Below are 27801 nucleotides of genomic sequence, written 5' to 3'. Positions count from 1 at the left end.
CACAAAAGAAGCGGCGCTGAAACGCTCCCAGTTGGACGCACGCGACGCCAGTGCCGCTCGAATATCGCGGGGCATACCTTCATTCTTCCTCGCTTTCTTTTTTTTTCCCCTCTCCCCCGCGTACAACAATAGACATCGGCGCAAGCAAGGTCTGTGCCTGAAACGGCGCCGCGACAGGACGATAAGCCAGGAGCGGTAAAAAACGACCCGCCTACTGCGACGAGACGAGCTCGTGTTCTGCCACGGACAAACACGGCGCAAACATGGATCTGAACGCCACGGCGCCCGCCCCGTGGAGTAGCGTCCCGGCGGCCCAGCCCGCGCTAGGCCTGCTGTTCGGCATCGTCAACCTGCTGGCGCACACACCCTTCACGGACCTTCCCGTTATCGGCGACTACGAGCTGGGAGTGCTCCGGCAGCACTACGACTACGTAATCGGTGAGGCGTGCGTAGGGATGTCGGATCCGTCACGTGTACTACGGGCAAAGGCATGCGTGCGTGTGTGTGTGTGTGTGCGCGCATGTTCATGCATGCGCCTGCCGTGCGTAAGGCTATTGTTGCATACCCACCGGTTAGTAGGATGCGCAGAGAGTAGAAGTAAAAAAAAAACAGCGAATCTTAGGTGACAAGGATAAAACAAGACCCTCCCGGCGCGCTACAAGAAAAAACAATAAGAAATGCGGAGCCGACTTTCCTCACGTCGCGTGCAACGGGTTTCGGCGACGGCCGCATCTCGCAACCGCTCTTTAGGCCCCCCGCCGGACCTTGCAGGAGAAGGAATAAACGTCATTTGTAAAAGCGAGCCGACGCCAGAATCGTCCCAGCTGGGCGGCATCTCTAGTCCATGAACCCGTGGACCTCAGCCTATAGCTTACGAAAGAAAAATAAACAAAATAACAAAATACGCAACACAGCCGCAACCACCGACCGACACACACCGACCACAGCGTGTAAACCATCGTACGCCACGAGGAAAGTTCTCCATTATCACAGCCAGCTTTGTGCCCCTGAAACCGGAAAATTGGGCTCAAGGCCATTTTTTTTTTCAGTTTCAAATTAATGACGTCGACTGAATGAAGGTTGCAAGTGAATGACGGCGCGGCAGTGTGGTCTTCTTTATTTGCCATGTGCAAATCTAAATTCAATGTCAGCTATACGCAAAGTGAATGCGCTCGCTTTTATCAGTAAACTTGTGCAATGAGACGCGACTCACGCGTCGAGAGCCTCGAAGTTCTAGTGCGTAATTGAAAGCGCAAGTGCGCTTCTAGTGCATAATTACAATTAGTAGTATGAAAGCGAACAAAAAAGTTTGCGGTGTGAAGTGCGGGAAGCCGGTTGTGAAGTGCGGGAAGCCGGTCACATGCTATGGTAGAGAGGTGTGTGTGCGTGCGTGCGTGCGTGCGTGCGTGTGTGTGTGTGTGTGTGTGTGTGTGTGTGTGTGTGTGTGTGTGTGTGTGTGTGTGTGTGTGTGTGTGTGTGTGTGCGTGCGTGCGTGCGTGCGTGCGTGCGTGCGTGCGTGCGTGCGTGCGTGCGTGCGTGTGTGTGTGTGTGTGTGTGTGTGTGTGTGTGTGTGTGTGTGTGTGTGTGTGTGTGTGTGTGTGTGTGTGTGTGTGTGTGTGTGTGTGTGTGTGTGTGTGTGTGTGTGTGTGTGTGTGTGTGTGTGTGTGTGTGTGTGTGTGTGTGTGTGTGTTTTAGATGGCCGAAATCCCGTGAGCACCACCTTTTGGACGACTAGGTCCATAGCTGAGCTGCATAGCGTTCGAATTACTGCGCAGATATGGTATTTTGTTTCAAAATCGTGGAATCGCGGACCTCAAAGAAAAGCGACGTAATGCTAACGCATTTCTCTTGCATTTGCCACTGAATCACCACTGATTTTTGTTTTATCAGGTTGCCCCGCTTGGGGACCGGATTTCGAAACGCCATAAAACGCGCAATTGTTAATTTCTTTATTTTTCTTTTTATTTTAAGCGAAAGTTTGGGCCTGTGCCATCGAGGCGACAAACCGACCGACTGACCCATCCAAGGGCGCTAAACCCCGTAGAGATCGCTCAAGAAAGCTTCCATTTGTGATCGGTGGCAATTGCAGTGGCAATTCTGGTGGTGGCGTTGCCACCACCAGATCTCACTTTCCGCGGCCGGGAGTGAAGGCTGCGACTCCCAGCGGCTGGACACGGTAACCATCACTGGACGTACTAGGAAAAAAGAAAGCCACAGGCCTCCGCGGCACGCCAGCACAGTCACAGCGTTAGCTGGACGAGTGTCTCCACAGGAGACCGTCGTAAACTTATCGAACACGGTAACTACAAGTAGCAAATATATTGCAAGTCGTGCTTTTGTTTGCATACATATTGTGCAACTCACTCGGGTGTGCGTTATGGTCGGAAAAGTATGTCGAGAAAGACATGCAGCGGGGCAGTGAGGGCACTTTCATGTTTGTAAGTACAAATTTCGAACAAGAACCGCCGCGCGAAGAGCTGAATCGCGTACAAATTCTATGCCGATGACTTCTTGCACACAGTGTACGAACCTGACGTTATGGGGACCCTTCGTGTTTTCGTTGAAACCACCAGTAGCAATTAGGGGCACGTCGTGCTGAGGAACGAAGAAGGTGCCAAGAAGCCCGCAGTCTTCCCGTGTTGAGCACCTGGTGACTCATACACTGAGGCAACCACAACACCCTCGGAGTTACGCACTGCGCACACGTCGGCAAAGTCCATGTCCGGTGCTCCTACGAGTTTGAATGGAACACACTGATTTCGTAGTTCGTATATTGCCACACCCGAGGCCCGGCGCGCAGTTCTATTCGCTGACACGGCAATATGTAGCCGGTGATGTCATGTGGGGGACCCCAGGTCTCGGAGAAACAAGGTAGGGACACTCGCAATAATTAATATGTACTCGTGCATGACATCAAGCCTGTGCGCAGCCAGAGACCGTACTTTGAGAGAGCAGATGGCAAATCGGTGCGGCTGATCTGGCAGCGCAAAGCAACGTTGCATGATTGTATCAAGGCGATGTTGTTTGAGTCTGTGGAATTCGTCACGAAGCGCTCGATCTGTGTTTACGCCGGCGTGTTAAACCTTAAGTCGCCTTCAGCATTCGTAATGTAAAGGCCATCAAGTGATGTGGCTCGACTGAGTGCCACGTACGCAAGTTTCTGGGGTTGACATTTGTTGTATTGATAAACAATGCTAGTATACATGCCACCTTCAGACTTATGAATAATTATTGTGCTAGCCTGCACAACGGGTAACCGTGCACCACGGGTAACTGTGTGCAATGGCATGTGATGTCAACCGTACGGTTCAACGTTGTCACCACGCGTTGTTCAAGTGATACCCACACGAGGCGGACAGCGCTCCCCTGTACGCTGCACAATGGTGCCGCCTTTAGCCATGCCAGTCTTCCCGCGGCACTACAGTCGAATCCGAGCCAGTCTTTTTGCGAGTCCCGAATCATCTACTTCAGTGTGGGCGAGTTTCCCAACTACACGATGGACCAGACCGCCCATTGCCTCTATGTTGACGACTATCATGCAGGATGAAGCTCCACGGCCTCTTATTCTGCAGCATGCACACAAGGGTCCTTGCGGCGAAGCTGTCGGGCCGCATTGTCGGCTGAGCGCATGTGAGCTTGCTGGCGTAGAAGCTGTCGTGCCTGATTTTCGGCAGTACGCACTTGGTGGTCTTCGCGGCGAAGCTGCCAGGCCGCAGTTTTGCCAGTACACACTTGAGTGTCTCGGCGGCGAACATGTCAGGCCGCATTTTCTACAACCCGCTTTAAACGGTCTTCGCGGCGAAGTTTTTTTTTGACGGGGACGTCTTTTCGATAACGAACTAAACTGTCCGTCCGGCATCGACGGCGACCTGCGGCTTGCGCTGTTCTCCGCACAGTGGTCTGCTGAGCCCGACGTTGCCTGGTTGCAGCCGCAAGCGTAGTTCTATACTAGCCGATTCTTTAGCAACAGTTCGTACCTTGCGAGGAGGCGCCATAACGTGTTGCGAAGAGGTAAGACGGGACGGCGCTCATCTCGCATCCCTTGATACGTGTGACGGTCACATGATACGTGTCACGGTACGATGCAAGTGAAGACTGGAAAGTCCGAGGCTTCAGTCCGTAGGAACAGTAACAAGATCGGACTGTTTAATATAGCGCGCTACTCACTTATTCTTGTTCGCTACCTCTTTTTGTAAATGACGATGTCTTCCTTTCGTCATTGTTCTTGCCACACTACAGACGCGGCGTTCTCCTCCCTCTCAAAAGATGTATCGTCCCAATGTGATAGTTAAACGCGTGCATGCACGAAATATTAAAACAGGAGTCACTTGGACAAGTATGGCTTTATACGCACGACAATATACAACTGTAATGTAAGGTGAGCACGTATCGACGCTACGCGACGCGTCTGTGACGGCGGACACCATCGCCAACCGAAAGGGCTATTGGAATGAGCTCATAACAGCTAACGCTGCAGAAGATAATCAACAAGAAGCGACATAAGCCCGGCTTCTGAAGTTCACGAAGGTCAAGAGAAGCTGCCGTCTCTTCTCTCTCATTCGCGGTGATTGCAAAGAGCATCCCAGCTGTTTCATTTTTTATTATTATTATTTCGCTACACGGCTTCCCGTAATCAGGAGGATGAAGCCATCACTTCTAGGAAGCACTGAAGCAAGGCAGTTCGATCTCGGAGCACCACACAGTCATCAGAGATACGTGCTATCGTTGAACTCTCATCTGCAGTAAACGCGAGGAATCTCGATGGCACGTTCCATTGTCTCTCTGAAGCACTGCGTACTAGTAGAGATCGGGGCATGCGACTTTCTCTCTTGTGCGGTTCTACACGTCGACGACTCTTCTGTGGCGCAATGTCGCCAAACCTGTTAAGAGGCAGCGGCTCTCACAAGAGCTGACCGAGGGCTGCGACGTAAAGGCAGGCAACCGAGATCGATCAAGTGACTTACATGTATACGACTAACTGGACTCGGGCGTAACTGCGTCGGCATTCGCGTTCCATTTGCCCAGTTACGTCAACAGACTTTGATTTATTTATTAAGAACCCTGAACACTTTTTTTCGCCAGTTGTTTGCCGCCCACGCGTAAATGATTTTCGGTTAACATGCAGCCAAACGGACCCAGACCATCGGTTTATACCGTATGGCAAGTTCTCGTTCGTAGAACGCAAAGCGAAATGGCAGAACTGGCAGCAGACTCTCGTGACGTTGCCGAATCACTACCCAAATTCCAGCAAAACTGTTTCTTTTGAGCGGTTGACATAAACAGTTTGGTGTCTTATGACTAAATCACATATTTTAGAATGTGTCCCGCATGCGATTGGTCCGTTTGAAACATTTCCCGCATATGACGGTATCCAGCACTTGTTACGAATGTTTTTTTTTCTACAAAGAAAGTAATTATTCCACACCCATTTTACTTCGCGAGGACGTTGACCTCAGTGCTCATCTCCACCTTAACATATTTGTTTTAAATTCGATCTTGCTTGCAATTATAGCTCTTCCAAGGCAGCGGGATAAATCCTGCTTTCTTCGATAAACACGATTATAAAGCTCCAAATCGCTTGATTACGTCATTTACTGCTAAGGCCATAATTATTCCACAAACCTTTAATTTAATGTAAACATTACCCGTAACCTGTGCCTAACTTTAAACAAATATAAACAAGGTGCCTTGCTTAGCTCCCCGAGGACATAACGGAAAAATACTAGCAGCCTCGTATAACGCGTAAAAAAAGAGGGCGATTAAGGGTTCAGTAATTATTTGTAAAGTCAATAAATTTACCTCGAATTTTTAATGTTTAACCACAAATTAAAACTAACATGAAACTCATTTAAAAGAGATATACAACAGATATAAACTTGATATTGCATATAGTTGTGTCGGGACATTGCGAAACATAGCCGAAAACGCCCGCATGACAATTTTGAATTCCTACTTAGGATTTTTTTTTTTTGCATAGGCTGTTATTTTATCTACACATATTGAGATTGGTATGCTGATTTGCCACAATGGTCCCTCTGCTTTTGCTGACCTTGATCTCGGTGGCCTTTACGCCAAAACGCGCGCGCTAAATTTCACACCTCTCATTAAAATACACTCTTAATGCTACGGAGTACTTTCACGAGTAATTTATTGCAAAGGGCTCAATTTACCCACTCAATTTGAACTCTGCCTACACATAAAGCAAAACTGGCCATTTACTTTCGCCAAATCTAAATAGTTACCATCTTTATTTCACTGATGTACCGGGGAAACCAACTACGAACCTCTTATAACGCATAAAGATTAGCAACAAAAGCTAGAGTTCAGTAATTATTACCAAAGCTACGATTTAAGCCAGGTACAAAAAAAGTTCGCCGCATAATAAATTTAACATGCCTCCCATTTTCACTTAACAATAACTTAATTATATTATATTATATTATATTATATTATATTATATTATATTATATTATATTATATTATATTATATTATATTATATTATATACGACGTCATGTGCAATAAGGTTCTGGGAACATTGTCTATGACGGCAGTATGACACTAGAACGTTTGAGCAAGTAATTTTATTAGAAAGACTGTAAATAAAGTACGCATATTAAATATTGATCCTTCTTAACTGACAACCTGCTTCCTACTTGAACGAAATATAAAGATACCTCGCATAATTAATCCAGGAGACCGGCAACCAGCTACATGCTCTAAACACAATATTAGGAGGAAATGAGTGTTCAGTCATAATTTTGAGAGCACATAATTAGCCTACATTCTTCAAACTTTCGGTACACGTACCTCAACGAATGGCCCCCATTTTGTTTACATATGAAATTGCTGCCGCTTTGCGTCCTTCTACGGTAGGGGGAAACTATGTTAGCTTTTCATGTTACTTCTGTGGACGAGCGCAAAACGAGGGCGTAACAATTTCGTTAAACCCCTAATCAACAAACTTCAAAGTTTGCCTGGATATCATCCCTAACATTTCCCAGATTTCCCCAAGTTATAAACTATATATAAACTTAAAGAGTAAATCAGTTTTTTACGTGAAACGTCTCTCAGCTCGGTCAGCATAGAGAGTGGCTTGCTGAAGATCGCGTGTAACGAAAACGCATATCGCTTATCTCTTTGGAAACATGGTACCCACGTGCCTTACCTTGAAATTTTACTCAAGAGGAAAGAAGCCAATTATTCGATCCTGCATGGCACGTGCCCACGCATGACGCAATCGGAGTTAAATATAGCCTCTCGCCTAGCGTTGAGAGAGGCATAGCTCGGCAGTCCGTTTGTCGATGCAGGCGGGATGTGGTCGCGTTTCAGACAACTCATTCAGTTATAGCAGCTATACTCTATAAAATTCAAGCCCGTGCACATCGGCAGTTATAAAGCTTACAAGGCGTGGAAATTGTTCGCAGAACTATTACGAATGATGGGCTATCGCATGCCCTTGTCCGACACGTATAGGCTCCGGAAGTCTATGGCATGAAGAGATTCGGACGGCGCGACACAGAGATGTCAATTCGCGGCCACCACCTCTGACCACGGCGGGCCCACTGCGAATAGGGAGCGAGCGCGATAGCAATACGTGACAGTAGGACCAGCTGCAGCTGTGTCATAAGTTAAGCAGGTAAGCTTTATAATGCGTGAATAAATGTCACTTGTGTGTTTAGTTACGTCGCTTCTGTGCCCTAGTGCACATACCCCCGCAGCAGCGCGCACAAGACGTTTCACGCGTCTTACGATGGTTGCGTCCCCGATAGAGCCTACCTGACAATTTTTGAGAAAACCGTGAGAAGAGGCACGTAAAATGCTTTAGGGCATCTAGTTACACTGACATTTTCCCAGTAAAAAAGAAAAGATTCTCCTTTGCGCGTCGCGTACGCAAATCTTGGGCAGAAGAGTGCTGTTGCTACTGTAATTGTTCTAGTTGCACCGCTTGATGAGCTTGTAGGTTGTTATCGCTTAAAAATGTCGCACTATAGAAACCTTTTAAAACGACAAGTATTACAAGAGCAGTTACAAGAGCACAAAGTACACCGACGTTTTTCCAATAAGCATTCTACCGAGCGTCTGCCCTTCTCTGCGGTCGTCTCCTTTCTAATACCCTCTGAATTTTCTGACAGCAGGTCGAAGATACTTCGCGGTATGTATTCGAAGTCGTGCTGTCGAGGCAAGTTTTGGTGGCGCCGTTGAGCAAGCGCTCGCAGTTGCTGTAACGTCATAGCTGGGCACGCGATTCGGCTCGTTCTGGCTCAAGTCCCCGATATTCTTTCGAGCCATTCTTCACTCCGTTGCTGCTTTTGCGGACTTCCCGCACGTTGTACGTGCAAAATATGGCGTGACAAAAATAAGGCACGAAAAACTGCGGCAGAACACAGCTCACAATGACTGCCGACATTTATGCGATTATGGTGTTCAAGCGATGCCGCAACACACCGTATCGCCACAGCTCAAACGCGTCAAGTATGAGCCATATACTGCACCTAGCGTCTTCTTCGCGCTTCCTGGTGGGCACGCTGCGCTACCTAGATACCGCGCAGCACCAGTGAAATTTGATGTGGACGGACGGATCCAAAGTCACTGACCTTGGCTAAGAATGCTATTATGCAAGAAAAGGTGAGGCGTGCAGACAGGACACGAGAGTAGAGAAGTGGACAACACGAACGCCAGCACTCGTGTTGTCCACTTCTCTTGTCTTGTGTCCTATCTGCACGCCTCACCTTTTCTTGCATAATGAATCCTTACCAACTATCTCAGCTTTCTGTCGTTCTAAGAGTGCTATTCGCATTAACAGTCGCAATACGAGCTATAGGACGCTCAGTTCTTCCACCATGGACGGTACATTTTCTGATTGGTTTGACGCGAAAGCCGTATCACAAACGACTTTCAATCTTGAGTGAGCGGTGGTAATCCTCCAGACCTGTTCGCATTCCGAAGTTCAGCGGTGGCACCTTCCCACTTTTCACGCAGTCGGCGGTGGTTCCGCGGGCTGCGTCATCGCCAACCGGCTGTCTGCGGATCCCAGCGTCACGGTGCTCCTCCTGGAAGCCGGAGGACTCGAGGAAGCCTCTCGGCAAATCCCGGCTTTCGCGCCGTTCAACCTTAGAGGTCACGACGATTGGGACTACTGGAGCGTGCCGCAGAAGCATGCTGCCTTCTCCTTGCGGAACCAGGTCGGCCTGTCTATATATAAAGGCGTGTAGGCTCATAAATCGAGTGCCATCACCGTGTCTGACATGCTTTTGCAGCGAAGCTGTTAAGGGCTACTTTCCCGAGGATCGTGTCCGTGTGCTAACACAAAACTATCATCATCAGGAATGGCTCTAGCATCGTGGTCGTCTTCCACAGCCGGCTCGTCGTCCTTAATTAATCAATTATGAAACGCAATGACTTGACCAATTTTACAGCGAAGCTGTTAAGGGCTAGTTCCCCCAGTATCCGGTCCGTGTGTAGACAAAAAGCTCCCCATACGTGGGCCAATCCCGAAGATAGTGCAATACCAGGCCGACCCGCGGCGGAGGTGAAGCAGGCGTTAAGCCCTCTCCATACGGGCGCCGAACCCGAAGGTAGTGCAATGTTGGGCCGACCCGCAGCGGAGGCGAATTTCGCCATTAATGGGCCCGCATACACAGCTTCGCTGGTCATCCTTCTTGACACAGCGGAAGGGCACTGAGTCTTTTGGTTTGCGTTGAGGACACAAGAGTTCAAAACTCCTGGTTAATGGGAAAACGCGTCATAGCCACGGCGAGTAAGGAAGATGGTAGCCATCAGCCGTGGATGGCATTCTAGATCGCCCCAAGGAAAGGGATCTCGTGATTCGTGATGTACAACATGTGAACAAATTGACCTGAATCGGTGTATAACATCACATTTTAGACAGTGAAAATTGGAAAGTCCACATAATAATTTTGCAAAACGTACACAGGCTCGGACAAAATGAGAATATTCCTGAAGGGGTTCGAACAGGCAACCTTGTAAGGGTATCACTGGGAATAATCCTAGAATACTCCGAATTACAGGAATGCGCGCAGTCTTCAAACAACCGCTTTCCCGCCTTCGCGGGTAGGGCCGGACGATAATGAGCACATACCGGAGCGTGGCTCGGAGCTTGGCCTTTATTAAATAGCGCGGCGATGCAATCGCGTAAGCATTGCAGAGTAAGTTTGTGACGTTGCAGAGAACATCGAAATACGGCTTGTACAATGCAAACTACGCCCACTTAAGGATGGGCCACTCGGTCAGCCTTGACGTTTTTTTTTTTTGCGTCAGTGCAGAATGGCCGGCCACAAAGAAAGGGGCTGAGCTGCTCAGTTCACATTGCGTCGGTTGTGAAGTGATCTTTCCCACCGCTTTTGCTTTTGTTGTACCAAACGCAGCGACTAGCACATTCACGTGGCAAGGTGCTCGGTGGAAGCAGCGTGCTGAATTTCATGATGTACACGCGGGGGAACCCTGATGACTACGACCGCTGGGCCTTCGAGTACGGAGCTAAAGGGTGGACGTACGAGGACGTGCTGCCGCACTTCAAAGACATCGAAGACTACCGTGTAGGTCCAGTGGATGGTGAGTGTAACCTAAGACCTTCTTCTCGGGAGAAAACCGTGGCACGCTCTATAGCCTTCGCAATGACGCCTTTCTCCACTGCTCGTGACCCTGCATGCATGCGTGACGAGCGCACACTAGTTAAACTCAACGCCGGTTGCTGCCACCAGGCGAGAACGCGAAGTCCATGACGTATCATGTCCTTCTCTACTTCTTCGCATGTACGTGCACTGGAAGAGTGTCATGGCGCTGGAGGCGAGATACCGGTGGACTATTCCAACACCAGCACACCTCTCACCCACCTCCTTATGGAGGCCTGCCGAGAGGCTGGCTACGCTCACGTGGAATACAACGGCCCTACGCAATCAGGTGACACGTGTGCTGAGTCAGTTGGGCAGATTGAATTGCGTGCAGTCTTCATCCTGCCGCTTTACGCCTACGCGATTCTTTCGCGAAACTCTACATAAAAAAGCCCTTATGCCACATACGACTCGTATGCTATGATGTCATATGAACATATCGGTTCCTGTATGTTCCCAGTCATATGCAATAGCTGGATATGCCCCATAACACTTATAACACTTACTTAATTGATCATAGGCTAGCCTTAGACACCGCAAAATGCATATCCCCCTTGATAAGTAGACCCACTCGACACTACTGCCTTCATTCTCTAACACCTATTTTCGCAAGGACTGACACTTTTCGGTACTCTTTCTTTCCGCAAACAGTAGCTGACCGGAATACACTAACTGAAGCATATCCCCAGTGCTCTTGAGCTGCATACCATTTGTGTAAATAATGTTATTTCGTGTATTAATTATAGTTGTATTGTTATCAAGTTTAACTTTATCGTAATCGTCTACCTTATGACCAAAGAATTTGTGTGAGAAACGTGTTATACACTTGTTTCATCTTGTTGCTCTGTGTATATAATCTTTTGTATGCTGCTCACTCTGCTTGGACTTCTTGTCCGCAGTATTTTATAAAAATAAATATCAAACGATGCCATAAGAAGATCGGGCTGCTATAAAATTTTGCTTAGCAAGGTGTTAGCGCCTATCCTGGCCCTCTGTATTTGCCCTCGTATTTTATTGCGCTATGATTGCTACTCCTTCCTATAAAGTACCCGTATGTTCCGATAGATTATGCAGATTATTGAATACGGGAGTTATGGTGCATATGGGATTTCTCGATAGGAGAGAACTGCAGCGCCTAGATCTGATTGCAAGAAACATAGCAGTCTCCGCAGCTGTTCAGACCGCTCCGCTCAACCCTAGGCTGCTCCCGAATCCAGAACAACGTGGCGAACGGCGAGCGCTTCAGCGCCAGCAAGGCCTTCATCCAGCCCGTCGTCAGAGCGCGGAAGAACCTACATGTGGCGCTCCTCAGCCACGTGACGAAGGTAAGTGAGGGAGGCCAACCGTGTCGGCAACTAACACACCCACCGTAGTGGGCTCCGTGTGTGCTCAGAGGCTCTGTATGTTACCCTCGAAGGAAGCATGTTTCTGATATCTTTCCTGCAGTTTCCCAATTCGGAAAGGCAGAACTGATAACCAAGTTGTTCAACGTATTTTATTGTTTGCGTCATACATCATGGTTTTGAACGAGCATATGATGACAGCATGCCGTAGCTACCATCATCACGTGTCCTCGTGTGTTAAGCGCCGTACGTGTGACTTGCTTCCCTCTGTTTTGGCGCGCAGGTGAACTTCGACGGAAAGCGTGCCGTGGGCGTGACGTTTATTAGGCTTGGGCGGCCGCGAAGCGTGACCGCCACGCGAGAGGTGATCCTCTCGGCAGGAACCGTGGGATCCACTCAGCTTTTGCTGCTTTCTGGAGTTGGGCCCAGAGAAGACCTGGAACGGTTACAGGTCAGCACCACGTTGCTGGCGTTTCAAATAGTCAGCGACGTTTTATCGAACACTGCTCAAGCTGCCACTTAGGTTGACATTGTACGAGGACGGTGGGGAAGTCCGCTGTTGATAAGGCGGTAATTGCATTTCCCCAAAGATTTTGAAACTGGAACTACTCACAGAAGGGAGGAAGGGGAAAGGAACGGAGAAGACAGGGGCGTTAACCAGATGAACGTCTGGTTGGCTACCCTGCACTGGGGGACGGCAAAGGGGCAATAGAAAGTGACAGAGAGAAAGAGAGAAAGGAAGGAAAGATGCGGTGAATTCGCGCACGCACAGGGAGGGCCCCAGAAGTGAAATGTGTTCACACGGGCCAGTCGCACTCAAGTTCTGACAAATTGATATAATTTAACTAATGCTCCACATTATTGCGCAACTGGAACTTGCCTCGCAGAATTCGTATATACATTGTTAATTACTGGCAGGTTGGTATAAAAGCACACTGCGATTTGTCATCCTAATACCCGCCCTTTCAAGAAATACAGCTGATGTGACATACAAGCTATTTGCCATAGGATATTTTTAATGTTTGCTTCTACTAAACAATACTCACAATCACGATATAGAAGTTGGAGATAACGTTCCCACACAGACACATGATATTGCGTGCATTTGGCAATCCGAAATTATAGGAGGCCACCTAGAAATCAATAATGCAACAAATATACAGCTGCAAAATACCACACGTTGCATCAGGATCATTATCGTCAGGCCGAAGATATAAAGGCTCCCACCATCGCAACAGACATCCGGGCATGCACCCGTAGAAGAAGCGTGATAAGCCTTGAGTTCATTACGGTGGCAAGTGGTTTGCGCCTGCAATAAGCACAATGCTGTGAGCCCCGACAATGACTGTGCGGTTCCTCTTGGGGCCCACTGGAGTAGAATCTGAAGACTAGCCTCAAAGGCATCCTGATGAACAAGACATTCCAGAACAAAATCGTCGCTTCATGTTGAACCGTTACTGAACGCCCAAGACGCTCGTGCAGCGATGTTTCGATTTTATTTATTTATTTATTTACATTTAACGTCTCAAAGAAACACTAGAGCAATGGAGAGCTCCACAATGAAGGGCTGCGGATTGTTTTCGACCCCCTGGTGTTGCTTGACGTGCACCGAAATCTATTTACACGGGCGTTTTGACATTTCGCCTCCATCCAACTGCAGCCACTGCAGCCGGGGATCGAACCGCGACCTCGTGCTCACCAGCCGGTTGCAAGCCTGAATTCTAAAAGGCAGCAGAAGGAAACTATGATGCCGCCACCTTGGACAAGCCTCACGACTATAGTTGTCAGTACGGGAAAGTATAAGGTGCAATCGATGGGGTACTACTTCTCTGCTACTTCCTGCAACCAGTGGGACAAGAGGTGCGCTACTTCACGAATATACACTGGTGGGGGTAGTCAGTCGTGCAGTGGGTCACGGGTACGACACAGCAACGTTGCAGTCAAAACACACACACACACACATTTTTTTGTTGTTGTTGTCCGTGTCCCCTCGTGCGCTGCACAGCACGAGAGTGGTTTGTCTCTCATTATTAAGCTTGAACTGGTGTGACATTGTTTGTAGATTCCGGTAGTCGCCGATCTCCCAGTCGGCCGCAACCTTCAAGACCACCCAGCGCTCTTTCCTGGTGTTCCCATTAGCACTGACGTGGAGGTTGGCATACCACCTTTAAGCTTTGACGACATTCAGCAGTACGCCATCAACAGAACTGGTAAGAAGGCAAAAAGAAAAGTACAGGTAAAAAAAAGCTGTATAACGATTATGTTGTAAAAAAAAGCTGTATAACGATTATGTTGTTGTTGTTGTTTTTGTTGTCGTTGTTGTTGTTGTTGTTCATGGTAGTTCGTGCTGACGCACACGGAAGTGCTTCTGCGACAAGGGCAGGGAAGAAGACTAGGCACGTTATGGTTCCCCATTCTTGTCTACCTGTGTTGGTCGTGTTGTACAGGGTATTTCTGAAGTGCTCTAGGTTGAGCAGGTATTGTTTGGCGGTGTAGCATGATTAGCATTTCTTTAGTGCCTATTTGTTGAAGACATGTTAATGACATGTGCGTGCCTACCTATATTCGCCCTCAATGATATTCGCCCTGCAGCAAAATCTCAGGCCTGTGGTCAGGTTAATAGGTCTAAAGAAAGAGAGAGAGAGATTTACATGTTCTACACGCAGGTCCTTTGTGCGTTCCGATTGCGCGTAACTTGTGGCGGCCGTGCTTCAGATACCTAACTATATTAGAGCAATGTCATCTTTTATTACTCTGGTTCTTTTTTTTCTTTTTCACCTGCGGTTTCCTTCCTTGCGAATGTCTTACGTGGCTTATTCTCGATCATCGCGGAATAGTTGGATTAAACGCGGCCTGCATACCCCGTAAGGGCATAGGTAATTATGTCTTTCTTTCTTTCTTTTTGCGTAGAATGACCTTGGGAATGGCCGGAAATAGTGATATGGCTGGAGGAAATAGTGATAATAACCGCAATGCTAGCATAGAAAAGGCCAGCAGGCTGACTACAGTAGCGCGCTTTCGGCCTCCAACGCCATACCTTGATAAACATTGATGGAAACGACAAGGAGGTGGCAGATGGAGTGCGCAGTTTGGGATGCAGCACGGGATGAAACAAACTACATAAAATCAATGTGCTGTTGCTCGCCTACGGGATTCACAAACTAAGATCTTCACGTTTCGCTAAACTCGGCACCTCTGCTTCGCTCGCTCGAACTTTCTCTACATGGTAGAAACACAAATGCGGAGGCCAATCTGCCGCGCTCGTTTTGTTAGGAACGCACTCGCGTAAAATTCTCAATTCCGTTGTGCAGACGGTGCACGGTCTGCAAGAAGTTTCGTCGATGAATAGCTGGTTCTCTATAAGGGTGCAGCAGATACAAAAAGGTTTATCCCCTTTGGCTGCTACCTGCACAATTCGGCACGCCGAGATGGTCCATAAAAAGCAAGAACACTGACGAAAACATTGGTTACTAAGATGACTCGAATGCACATTAATAACACTTCTCACTGAACATGTGCTGCAACTATGTATAAAGTAGTAAAACAAGTTGAAGGATAAACGACTGAGTATTTTTCGCTCGGAGTCAGTAAGTCGAGTTTGTCGTTATTAGTGGGTTCACTTCCTTGTTAGAATTTTTCACGATGTTTTCCAGCAGGCATATATTCCAAGTTGATGGACAGGTGCTTTCCAACTACGCTGGAGATTAAGTAATTGATGTCCTAATATCTGATGTTATGTAGAGCGCTCGCGCATAAAGTCCACATTATGCAAACTTTATAAACTTCACAAAAAGGAAAACAACAAACAGCTTTCCATACGTTCTGCAGCTGTATGCTTTTCACTGCTCTGAACATGCAAGAAGTGTAGTAAAACTACGTTTTCAGCGTACACAGCTCACTGGCGCCTGAAGGAGTTTTGAAATAATGAGGCGTATTATTCTCTGCAATGCATGTAAGAAAGTCCGTGGTAATCGCCAATAATGCATCCAGCCAACTGTGGATTACTCATTAATCTTAATTATTTCGTAGTAGCCGGCGCATGTTCAAGGATTGTCCGCATAGTACGAGCCTCTAGAAAGGCAGGAGTTTCAAAATCACCTGCACAGTATGGGGCGCCGTCCATGTTCTACGTACGGTTTCCTTGCACACTGTGGCACAAACTGCTTTAAACACATATTCATTTCTGGAGAAGTTCCGGGAGATGACTGTCTTCTAAACAGTACTGGGTTCCATAATTCATAAGGAATGATAACGACATGCCCGCTAAATGACTTCAATTTTACTAATGAAAAACTAGAAAACCCTATTTAATTAGGAATTAACAGCAAGTACACCTTTTTACTGAGTGATGCGAATAACTTGCTGCAGAAAAATCGACTTCCTCATTTTTATTGCACTCGTTTTAGGAATTACTACGGTGCAAAAAGGAAAAAAAAAAGAGAGCAAGTGCACCAGATGTGACGACAACGATCATTATTAGAAGTTTTAGCTCTCAGCCCACTCTGATGCCGTCTATTCAAATACATGTAAAGCACATAACTGCTTTTACGAGACAAACCCGAGATCGATATGAATTAAAATTGTTGCAATTGAGCGAGAGAAATCAATTCCCCGTGACTGTATATATAGGAAGCGCAATTTCGATTTATGGCATGTCAGGATTTAAAAGTGATAGCCGAAAATTGCCGAGTTTCAATAAACATGGAGGCACGAAGTTTATATATCCGTAACGCTGCACCCGAAGCAGATATCCTGGTGCTGTAAGCCGTTAGAGCATCTGACTGACTGAATAAACTTTATTGAAAGCGGCAAGAGATGGTGGCTGGGCCTAGGCCTCCCACGTGGGGACGTCGAGGTGTTGCCTCTTCGCCGCCTCGCAGGCCTGCTGGGTCGCCCAGACTTGGTCGTCAAGGTTGGGGCTACGCAGGGCAGCGTGCCATCTCGACGAGAGGGTCGTGGGGTTAGTGTCCGGGTATTGGTGTGTACAGTCCCAAAGCATGTGTGGAAGCGTGGCTGGCTGTGTCTTGCAGATATGGCAGGTGGGATTGGGGTAAATGTCTGGGTAGATCTTGTTGTAAAGTTGTAAGGAGGGGTAAGTATTGGTTTGTAGCAGGCGGGAAGTTGTAGCCTGCGCTCGGGATAGTTTGTTGTGTGGGCCGGGGAAGGTTCTACGCTCTAAGTAGAAGGACTTCACAAGATCATTGTAGCGTGTCAGGCGATCCCTACCGGTGGGGGCAGCCTCCCCTTCTCCCGCGCGGTTAACTAGGCCTCGCGCTAGGGAGTGGGTAACCTCGTTGAGGTTGGGGAGGTGCGGGTGGACGGTGCCTACATGAGCCGGGAACCAGACGAGTGTAACCTGATGGTCGGTTGAGCGGGGCGCTTGTTGCAAGATGCGCAAGGCTTGGTGTGAAATACGGCCATCTAAAGCGGAAAAATTTTCCATACATGAATTTACAACTTAGGTGGCACGATTACACCAGTTACAAGATTTTTACAAAAGTTTAACAAGACGCGTGCTACGCTACCCCACGAAGTCGCCGCGGCACCAAGCCACCATATATATGCACCAAGCACCTACAATATGCGGCACGCGGCCGTGATCTTATCGCTCTTGCACTTTGTACAAGAGCGATAAGCGAACGAACCTCGAGCGAGAGCCAAGAGCGAGAGCGAACCTCAAGGCGACGCTGACGACAGAGTTTCGCCTGAGTGTCCGTATAATTGCCATCGCAAAAAAAAAGAAACCGCTTACTACATCACTAGATCTTTTTTTTTTTTACGTTTCGTTTTAAATGCAACAATCCTCATCAAGTTCAACCCAGTGTGTTGCCGGGAAAATTGATTTCTCCGTTCTACGTGTATTTAAATAGCAACCCAACGCAGAGCTACAGCTTCCTCTTAAGTGGTCCATTGCTAGGCGAGTGGGCAGCGAAAGTTAATACACTATGTGATTTGCAAAGAACGAGACGAAGACTGTCTAGCTGCATTGCCGATCTCGTGGCCGGCCCGTTGTTTCTGCGCCAGGCACGATATCCATACCGGTGAGCAACGAGTTCCTGCAGTTCCTGCAGACCGACTACGCCGAGCATCCCGACGTCCCGGACGTCGAGGTGGCGACCTTTAGCACGTCACCGGCCACCCAGTTGTTCAGGGCGCTGGCGGCAGAGCTGGGACTGGTGCCGGAGGTAAGATCCAAACCACAGAGAAAAAAAAGGCGTTGCCGGAAAAAAAGATGAAAAGTTTCGCTGACCATCCATTTGGCAGGCCACTGCAGTGGCTCGGCAACTCGGTGAGCTCCAAAAACGGAGCAAAATGACAGCATCACTTTCACCAAGCGATGAATTCGGCGCGCAACCCGAACGGGGACCCAGTGAGGACACACAAACAACATGCTGTTGTATATATTGCGTGTGTAAAGCAGCGCGCCACTTGCGCGCTTTCTGCGCCTCAGCCAGCCAGGCTTGGTGCATTCGTGGTGCCATGAATCTCCATAGGCGCAAATCAGAGCCATCGTTTGCTGCCATTCAACTGCACTTATCGTGCAGTCATGGTCACAACTGCGGCGTCATCACCACAGCGTAAACGGACGCTGCGAATTCCGCACGCAATCGCGCTTTAAAAGCCAGTTTTCCAAGCACTATCATCTCCTTCAACCTTATACAGGGTGCTTCGGCGAACACTTTCAAAAAAAAAATATTTAAGAAATGTTGTCTGTGGCAAATAGCACGATTCTAGTCCATGAGCTGATCTACTCGAACTGGCGGACATTACTTGCACGAAAAATTGAAACGCACGATCAACTAATTAACAGAATTTCACTAATTAGGTGTTTAACTAACTAGCTTACGACACCTGTAGCAATTTACAAATTGTAGCTGGGGAATTCGCAACGGGGATCCACGTCGAACGATTTCTCAGGATGACAACAGTTTCGAGATATGAATTGCCAAACTTTGCGGAAACACGCATTGGCGGTCTAGTTACTTTGGTGCTTCAATGCATAAAACAACGTTTGGTTAAGAAAGTAAGTGGAACGACAGTGCATTTTTACCGCTAGTTTGACGGCGCATATCTAGTAAGTGATGTCATCCACAAAATTTTTTTCAAGTGGACGTGCCTTGCAGTCGCACCCACTAGAATTTGTAAATTGCAATATGTGCCATAAGGTATTTAGTTAAAAAATTAATTCGTAAACATCTGTCAATTAGTCGACTATGCAATTCAAGTTTTTGGGCAAGTCATGTCCACCGTATCGCATAGACCAGCTGATGGACTAGAATTGTGCTATCTGTCACAGGCAATTTTTAAAAACTTTTGAAAGTATTCGCTAAAACACCCTGTATATGCGAAATAGCATTGCCTCCCTAAATTTACCCTCGGAATTGTTTCTTATAGTTATGTTTTGCTTTCCTTACAACCAAAGTTTATCTATTGTCAAAAGTTAAAGGGTAAAGACGGCGTCATCGAATAAGTGTCATTTTTCTGTCTTTATTTTTCGCATGGTTTCCTTATCGCAGGCTTTTGACGGCATGATTGGGCCCACTGACGGTCAGCATGGCTTTCGAGCAGTAACAATACTCAACCGGCCAAGGTCACGTGGCTCCATCTCGCTGCGCTCCAAGAACCCATTCGACCACCCAAACATCGACCCAAACATGATGGAGCACCCGTCCGATGTGAAGGCGCTTGCTCAAGGTACGTATCGCCTTTGTATGCTTGAACGTATACATGCTGGCGCGTTTGCGCTCGCTAAGGTTTAGCTACAAGTGCAGCTCAGTAAAATGACTGAATACGTTATTCAAGAGTTTCCGGAGAATATCGAGAGTATTCGTGTTAGGCAACTAAAGGCATAAAATTAGTTACAGATTGAACAGAGGAGTGAATTACCGCAGTATACTTTGAGACAACATGAAATTTCAACACGGCCTATAGCCTCGGTCGATCGATGGCATACTATTGTGGTCGAAACACGAAGGCAGGCTAGCAGGTCAGTTTTAAGCTGGACTCCAAGGCTACGAAAACACGCAACATTAGTCACGTGATCTGCTTCCTGCAAGGTATCTTCCCCCATAACACGAAAAAAACATTAAGGTACACCATTCTGTGTCAGTTCTCATATCATTCGCAAAATCAACGCTAGTGGTATCCTTCGTGTGCACTAGTTATTCGGAAGGCCCCTTTTAGAGTGCTGGACCAAACATTCGTCGGAGGCTCACGAATACAAGTGAAATGCGGAGACACAGCGGAGCATTTGCCAAGGCGTAGCGCCAGCCGAACGCTGTTAAGCGCGCATAACAGCATTCGATGCGAACATTCCTTCGAAAAGCGTGAAAAACAAAAGCGAATGTGTTAAAAAAAGCTCATTCAAAGTTCACAATGATTCACAATGCACGCAAAACTGCCACGCGACTGGTCGACTTTGCGTCTATTCACGGGCTTTTTTCACGCTCGGAAAAACACTTACCCCCTTTGGAAAAATGAAAACTTTCCACCTATGGCCTTATACTATATGTGCTGTAAGGCCAAGCGGTGTTGTGTGTTGTCTGTTATGTACCGAGAGATCGCAGCTAGCCTAGACACTAGCGCAGGAATACGGAATCGTATTCCAGATTCACGAGATTCATGCATGGATCTGCCTTTCACGACGCAAGAGCTTGACGCGGCGCTCGCCCTATGTAATCGGTCGTCGTCGCCTGGTCCGGATGACATATCTTACCGCATGCTATGTCACCTTGGTAAACGGGCACGAAGTGCGCTCCTTATTATCAATAACGAATCCTGGCAGGAGGGCAAAGTTCCTTAAGATTGGAAGATCAGCCGCCTGGTACCGCTTCTTAAGCCTGGCAAGTCTCCCTTGGAGATTACTTCATACCGACCAATTGCGCTGGCAAGTTGCGTTGGGAAGGTAATGGGGCGAATGATCCTCGCCAGACTTGAGTGGTACCTTGAACATTACGAAATCTACCCGGACGCCATGGTTGGTTTTCGATGTCATCGATGTTCTATCGACAACGTTATCGATCTGGTAACCTATGTTCAACACCAAAAGACGTGTAAGAGGTTATCTGTCGCAATGTTCTTGGATATAAAGGGAGCCTACGACAACGTTCTTCATGACGCCATACTTGAAGCATTGGAATTGGTGGGCATAGGCGGTCCATTATGTCGTTGGACTCGCACTTATTTACATAGGTGGTCTCTATTTCTTAGCACTGAAGCTGGCCCAACCTCGCAATATTATACGTACCATGGAGTTCCACAAGGCGGTGTCTTGAGTCCCACGCTTTTTAACCTTGTGCTCATTGGTCTCGTGGAACGACTTCCGAACAGAGTTAAAATATCACTGTCTGCCGATGACATCTGCATCTGGGCATCTGGTGTGACACGACCGCAAGTACGCGCCAGGCTTCAAAAAGCTGCCACGTCAACATCGGCATACTTAAATGAACAAGGCCTCAATTGCTCACCAGAAAAATGCGCATTCGTCGCGTTCAGCCGAAAGCCAATCAGATCATACGATGTCTCTATCGACGGTCAAAGCATACCTTATGTCAGGACGCACCGATTCTTAGCAGTAATCATTGATCGTGACCTCTGCTGGAGCCCTCATGTGGCCTACCTAAAGAAGCGCCTGACGGATATCTCTGATGTGTTTAATTTTCTTGGAGGAAATGTCTGGGGCACTTCAGTACATGCAATGATGCAATTGTACAGGACGCTCTTTCTTGGGTATTTGCGGTAGAGCTTGCCTGTGCTGACCAACACCTGCAGAAGTAATATCCGTACACTCGAAAGCGTCCAGGCCCAGGCACTTAGACTGTGTCTTGCATTGCCGCGGTGTTTGTCAACGGCTGAAACAATTGCCATTGCACACGATTTCCTAGCCAAAACCCATATAGTCATGGAAGCGCTCAGAGCTCACCTAAGACACCTTGCTCGAGACCCTGCCCATCATCTAGCCTCACCGCCAGAGGATCGACCACATGCTTCCTTTTGTGAAACAGACCTGCCTTATCGTGCATACCTTCCATCAGGTTATGCAGCTCCAGCGAAAGTTCCGTTTCCACCGTGGTGCTTGGCTCAAGCAAAGGTTCGATTAATAGCACCAGGAATACGAACAAAAGCCCCACTCTCGTCTCCAGCACTCAAGCAGCTTTCACTGCTTTTGCTCTACGAGACGTACAAAGAGCATCATCATCTATATACTGACGCTTCAACCACGGTGAATGGGTCTGCAGGATCGGTGATCTTTCCTGCAAAACCTTCCACCATAAACATACGACTATCTCACCAGACTACATCGACTGCCGCGGAGCTTGCTGCTATTCGTTGTGCACTTCGTGTAATTTCTGAAAAACTACCCAAGAAATGGAGCGTATTCACTCACTCCAAGGCTGCTGTTCATAGTTTGGTTTCTGCCTTACGCCGAGGGCCCCACGAACAAGTAGTCCTAGAAATCAGACTGCAGCTTCACTGCCTCGTCGAGCAAGGACACGACATCACGTTGCAGTGGATTCCAAGCCAGTTTGGCATAATGAGCAATGAACATGCCGACGCAACAGCACGAGCTGCACATGAGGAGGGCTTGCAAGACTCCATTCCATTCTCAAGAACAGACGCTGCAACGAAAATTCGTGTGCTTGCAAATGAAGCCATCAAAACTTTATGGAACACACCAAGCTTAAATCATACACGTCTACACCGACTGGACCCATTCCTTCGACTTCGACCCCCATCTGGACTCTCTCGACTCCGAACAGCAGTACTTTGCCGACTGTGGCTTGGTGTCGCCTACACAAGATCCTTCGCCTTCTGAGTCGGTATGGACGACAGCGCGGCTTGCAGACACTGCGGCGGTGAGGAGACTATCGAACACGTGCTTTGCCACTGTCCTCAATACAGCGCGCACCGGTTGTCACTAGCGACCGCGTTGGCACGCCTTGACGACAGGCCACTTTAAGAAGAGTGAGTTTTGGAATGCCGACGTGAACTGTCATCGCAGCAAAAGTCGGTCAAGGCTTTGTTGACTTTTCTACGTCACAGTGGCCTATTAGAAAGAATACAATGACCCCATTTCGTCCCTTTCCATATTTTTTTTCTCACGCTTTTATTTTTGTCGCGCTCTTCTTTCAGCCTTTACTTCCCCTTTCCCTTCCCCTAGTGCAGGGCAGCAAACCGGAGGTTTTAAGTCTGGTTAACCTTCCTGCCTTTCTCTCATTTGCATCTCTCTCTCTGTAGCGCAGATCACCTTTCAGCTTTCATCACATTTTCGCATGATTAAACGTAAGCTGATGAATACGAACCGAGTTCACACAATAGATTTGAGAAATGTTTGGTTAAGTCATTCTAGCGCAAACCAAACAGGCACAAGGAACTCAAGATCGGACACCATTAGATTCACTATTTAGATCCAGGGTGTCTACCAACCGGGAAAACCGGGAAAACCGGGAATTCTCAGGGATTTTGAGTAGTCTGGAAAAACTCAGGGAAAACTCAGGGAATTTGTGCTTCTATCAGGTAAAATTAGCTGTAATTTTTTAGAGGGTCAAAAGTCGCGGTAATGCTGGCTCGAGAAACAGACAGGACTCGTAACGAATCGTCCTCGGCTGGAGGAGTTGCCAGTGTACAGTCAACGACCGACTTTTCGGATTCCCGATAACTCGGACGGCTTCGCGGCACCACCACGTACCTCAAAGAGTGAATGTATCATAACGTCTGAAATTTCAGACGCAAGAACTCTTCGCCGTCCGATTTTCTAAACGTTTTGCGTGATCGCAGGTCCGAGACGGCATTAATGAAAACCACCACCGCTGCTATTTTGATTACCTCGCCGCCTTGAACCGGTGCTCTCGCACGCAGATCCGCAGATCCGCCGTAGCCACCACTGCGGCAACGCTAGGCCTAGCTGCTTCGACGTTCGCTGTTAAGCTTCTTGTCGTTCGGTGCCGTGTTTCTTCATTTCTCCGCTGACAGCAATAATTTTGTCTTCGAAGCTCGGAAAGCCCGGCGCATTGCATAATGCTCTTTCCCGAAAGTCTGCTTCGCCTCAATAAGTCATGTAACGCGGTGAAGCGTAACAAGCGTAGGAAGGGGCAATTGTCGCGGGACACTGTATGTATTCTTTAATTTTACACGTGTGCACCCGCCCTCACCTGTCACAGTAGGAGCACCGATATGCCTAATAAGTGCACTGACAGGCATTCAGAGCTTTTTCAGACGTACATGTGTCGATTTTAGCCCTTAAGGGCAGTAAAAGACATGAATTTATTTTTTCGGACTGCCTGATTTTCCGGAAGTTTTCGCGGCCCCTAGGGGGGTCCGAAAAATTAGACGTTGACTGTAAATTGACCAAGAGTATTCTTCAAATGGTCCGTGGGGCGAACGCGCGGCGAAAGGAGGGCGAGAACAGAAAGGATCGACGCACTGAGGAATGAACGGGGAATTAAGTATGCGACCGCTTCTTTGAAGGAGCCTGCGCTCAAAAAACAAATTGTTGGCTGATGCTGAGATGCAGGTGTCCCTCATCCAAACCAAAATAAACTCTTTAAAGCAGTGAAACACAACACTGAGGCGTCTTGCGCGAGCTGAGAGTATGTCAGGACAGTTGCATGGCACTGAGCATGCTATCAGTTGATAGAAATAGCTCATATTCGAAAATATTTGCTTCTGTTTGCATCTCCTTTTTATTTGTACTAGAGAATGTCCAACTCGATTTGAAAATATTTTCGAAGACATTTTATTTGCTGTGCATTTTAATAACCCCTTCCTTATATTCTTTTTTTTAATAACAAACACTATTCCTTAGTATTCAAATTGGATTAAGTCGGTTTTCTTTGAAATTTTTTTCATATGCTTACTAGAGAGTGACAGCATAGGGCGATATGATTTCAGCGCGACTTGACATAAAACATAGTTCTGCATCCTCAGGGAATTTTGCAAAAGCACTCAGGGAAAACCTGGAAAACTCAGGGAATTTGGAAATGTCAACATGGTAGACACCCTGAGATCTGATTTCTTAGTCTGCAAGAAGACCTGAAGAAAAACTACACTAAAATGCGCAAAGGTAGTGCCCGTGATGTCCAGTCTTGTGTCCTTTATGTATTTTATTTGGGCCACAATGGCTTTAACAAGTACCACCCAACTAGCCGAAAAAATGAAAAATTACATTCTGGGTTGTAGTAGTGTGGTTACTGGGCTTGTCCTGTCCATTCCTATTATATTCGCTCGCGTTTGTACGGGCTGGAACCCCTCATTCTGGTATCTCACGTGGCAAAACCACGATATGATTATGAAGTCCACCGTAGTCAGGGACTCCGGGTTAATTTTCACCACCTAGGGCTATATAAAGATATATATATATATATATATATATATATATATATATATATATATATATATATATATATATATATATATATATATATATATCCCCCCTTAGTGGCTTGGATGTTGCGCGGGACAAATCTTGGCCGCACATGGCCAGTGACGAAATGCAAGAACGTCCGTGTACCATGCATTGGGTGCACCTTAAAGAACCCAAGGTGGTCAAAATTAACCCGGAGTCCTCCACTTCAGCGCGTGTCATGATCAGATCGTAGCTTCGGCACGTAAAACCGCAGAACTTAACTTAGAGCCAGTATACGCCACCCAGGTGGGAACGAACTAGCCTAAAAACAAGTCATCTTGATTTGGGGAACATCTCGCAGAAATCATTGAATTGTCAGTGGAATTGTTCACGTTCCGAAATGAGGTGTTTACGGCTAAAAAGACGAAACACAAAAAAAAAGGAATGAAAAGCACGTCGCAGTTGCCGTCGCGCCTTTAGTCATTTTTGTGCCACTCTAGGTTCCGTTGTTTCAACGGTAAGCCTGTCCTTTAGTAAACACCCACTAAGCCGTGAGCAAGCTCCTCTGAAATACTATTAACGTTTTGCTTCCGCCTCGTATAGTACAGCTGAGACAATGTTAACCTGCCTGCGTGCGACCTCGCGCATGACCCCCAGGAACGAAGATGTTCATCGACCGGGTATTGAACACGGACGCCATGAAGAGTATCGGTGCCAAGCCGTGGGGAGTGACCTTTCCGCCGTGCGCCGACGCGGGATCCCTCTGGAGCCAGGAGTACATCGAGTGCCTTTCCCGGCACACCGCTATAGCGGTGTGGCATCTTTGTTGCACCGCAGCCATGGGCTCTCATCCTGAGGCAGTCTTGGACGAACGCCTCAGGTATGCACAACACAGGGATTTTCACAAACGACCCGAGTATTACCTGAGTGGTGGATACGACGTTGTGTTTCGATTAACGATTTGTGTTAATATGACGACTGCTCCGATTCGTGCTGACGCTCGTTGTCAACGACTAGTCAGCCCGATCGTGACATGAGTCGACGGTGCGAGCATATGTGCTTAACGCAGCAAGCACCCTTGGCCTTTATCTTGGCTACACTGTACAAAACGTAAACGCGACTTGAGGCACGCCTCTATCGTGCAGCCGCTAAGTACGTCATAAAATACGGTGCACCACACAGCTCTCAGCAGCCCTACCAATCGGCAATGGCTGCATCGCGGCTGAGAGCAGACGCCGCCACCATCACTGACGTGCTTGGTCCGGGAGCACCTCTAACGCTGCAAAATAACACCGCCGTGATTTAAATGGCACTGTCTGACGTCAACGTTTGGCAAATGCCACCAATACTTCTACCGTCTCGATTGTTCCTTGACGCATTAATCTCGAACAATGGTTGAACTTGGGTTGGTAGGAATCTTTTTCAAGGTGCTAATTCCCGCGGTTAATAATCGCCAAAAAGAAATACGTCACGCTCATTGCGCTTACTATTATTCGGTGCGACGTTTAACGGGTGAAAAATAAAGAGCCGACGACATACGAACAATACTTGGTAACTTAGCCAGTAAATAATTATACGGGACACAGTAGGTATCACGAGTGTTGTATTTGTGCCTTTCATCTCGCCATCACTGTGGCGCACCTGTTACGCTGTGTCATGCTCTTCCGTGACACAGCATGCTTACGGGGCACGGCAATGCGAATGAATGAGCTTTCGTATGGGGCTGAACCAGCTAACGGAGAAGTGTTTCATGCAAAGCATAAAAGAGAAAAACCACAGCATCCGGCCGGGGACGTTGTCGTTCTTGGGGCGGCTAATCACGTTTCTGTCACACTGCGACGCCGATGTTTTGCACGCAGGGTCCGAGGCAACGTGACGGGCCTGCGAGTGGCCGACGCCTCCGTGATGCCCGACATAATAACCGGTCACACAAACGCGCCAAGCATGATGATTGGCAGCAAAGCGGCATCTATGATCATAGAAGACAACGGAGGAGCTCAGTGACAAGACCGTGGCCACCACAGCTGGCTGCGCTGTCGGACTGCGGTATCAAGTGCAACAGTCCGTGCCCTGGGGTTGCTGTTCCCCGGCAACGTGGACTCGTAATGCGATGTGCCATTTCCATTATATTTACAGCGCGAATATAGTAAAAAAAATAAAAAAATGATAAGGAATAGCCCGAGAGTCAAAGTGCAAGTTTGCCGCCTTTCGTATACAGAACCTTATGCTCTCTCAAAAAAAAGATATTAATTAGGTGCATTGGGCTAATAAAATGTTGCAACATGTTGCTACCTGGAAGCGGCAGGTACAAATAGTTTTGTATACAGAATACGCCACTAGTCTTCTCCTGAGCGCTGCTGTGGTCGTGATTATGAGAACATCTGCAAGGTTCGGCCATAGTGCTCGAAGTACGCCGTCGAGAGAAGAACGTCCACAACAAACTAGGAAGTTTCGACGAAGCGCATAGTTGGGATAGAAAA

At 47.6% G+C, this 27801-nt stretch overlaps 2 protein-coding genes across 2 annotated transcripts in view; one reads left to right on the top strand and one right to left on the bottom strand.

The window, feature by feature from the left end:
• The window catches only part of LOC135913045 (uncharacterized), a 273676-nt gene that overhangs the window by 129811 nt on the left and 116064 nt on the right, over window positions 1–27801 (bottom strand). The window lies entirely within an intron of this gene.
• LOC135913044 (4-pyridoxate dehydrogenase-like) lies at window positions 61–27497 on the top strand. Its single transcript, XM_065445683.2, has 11 exons — window positions 61–438; window positions 8982–9184; window positions 10388–10574; window positions 10791–10922; window positions 11834–11958; window positions 12260–12427; window positions 14039–14186; window positions 18001–18161; window positions 19494–19671; window positions 25979–26201; window positions 27181–27497. The coding sequence occupies exons 1-11, from the start codon at window positions 264–266 to the stop codon at window positions 27323–27325; spliced, it is 1845 nt and encodes a 614-aa protein (XP_065301755.2). The 5' UTR covers window positions 61–263; the 3' UTR covers window positions 27326–27497.

The sequence above is a fragment of the Dermacentor albipictus genome, chromosome 1, assembly GCF_038994185.2.
Source record: "Dermacentor albipictus isolate Rhodes 1998 colony chromosome 1, USDA_Dalb.pri_finalv2, whole genome shotgun sequence".
Taxonomy (NCBI): domain Eukaryota; kingdom Metazoa; phylum Arthropoda; class Arachnida; order Ixodida; family Ixodidae; genus Dermacentor; species Dermacentor albipictus.
This window is presented reverse-complemented; position numbering and strand designations above follow the sequence as displayed.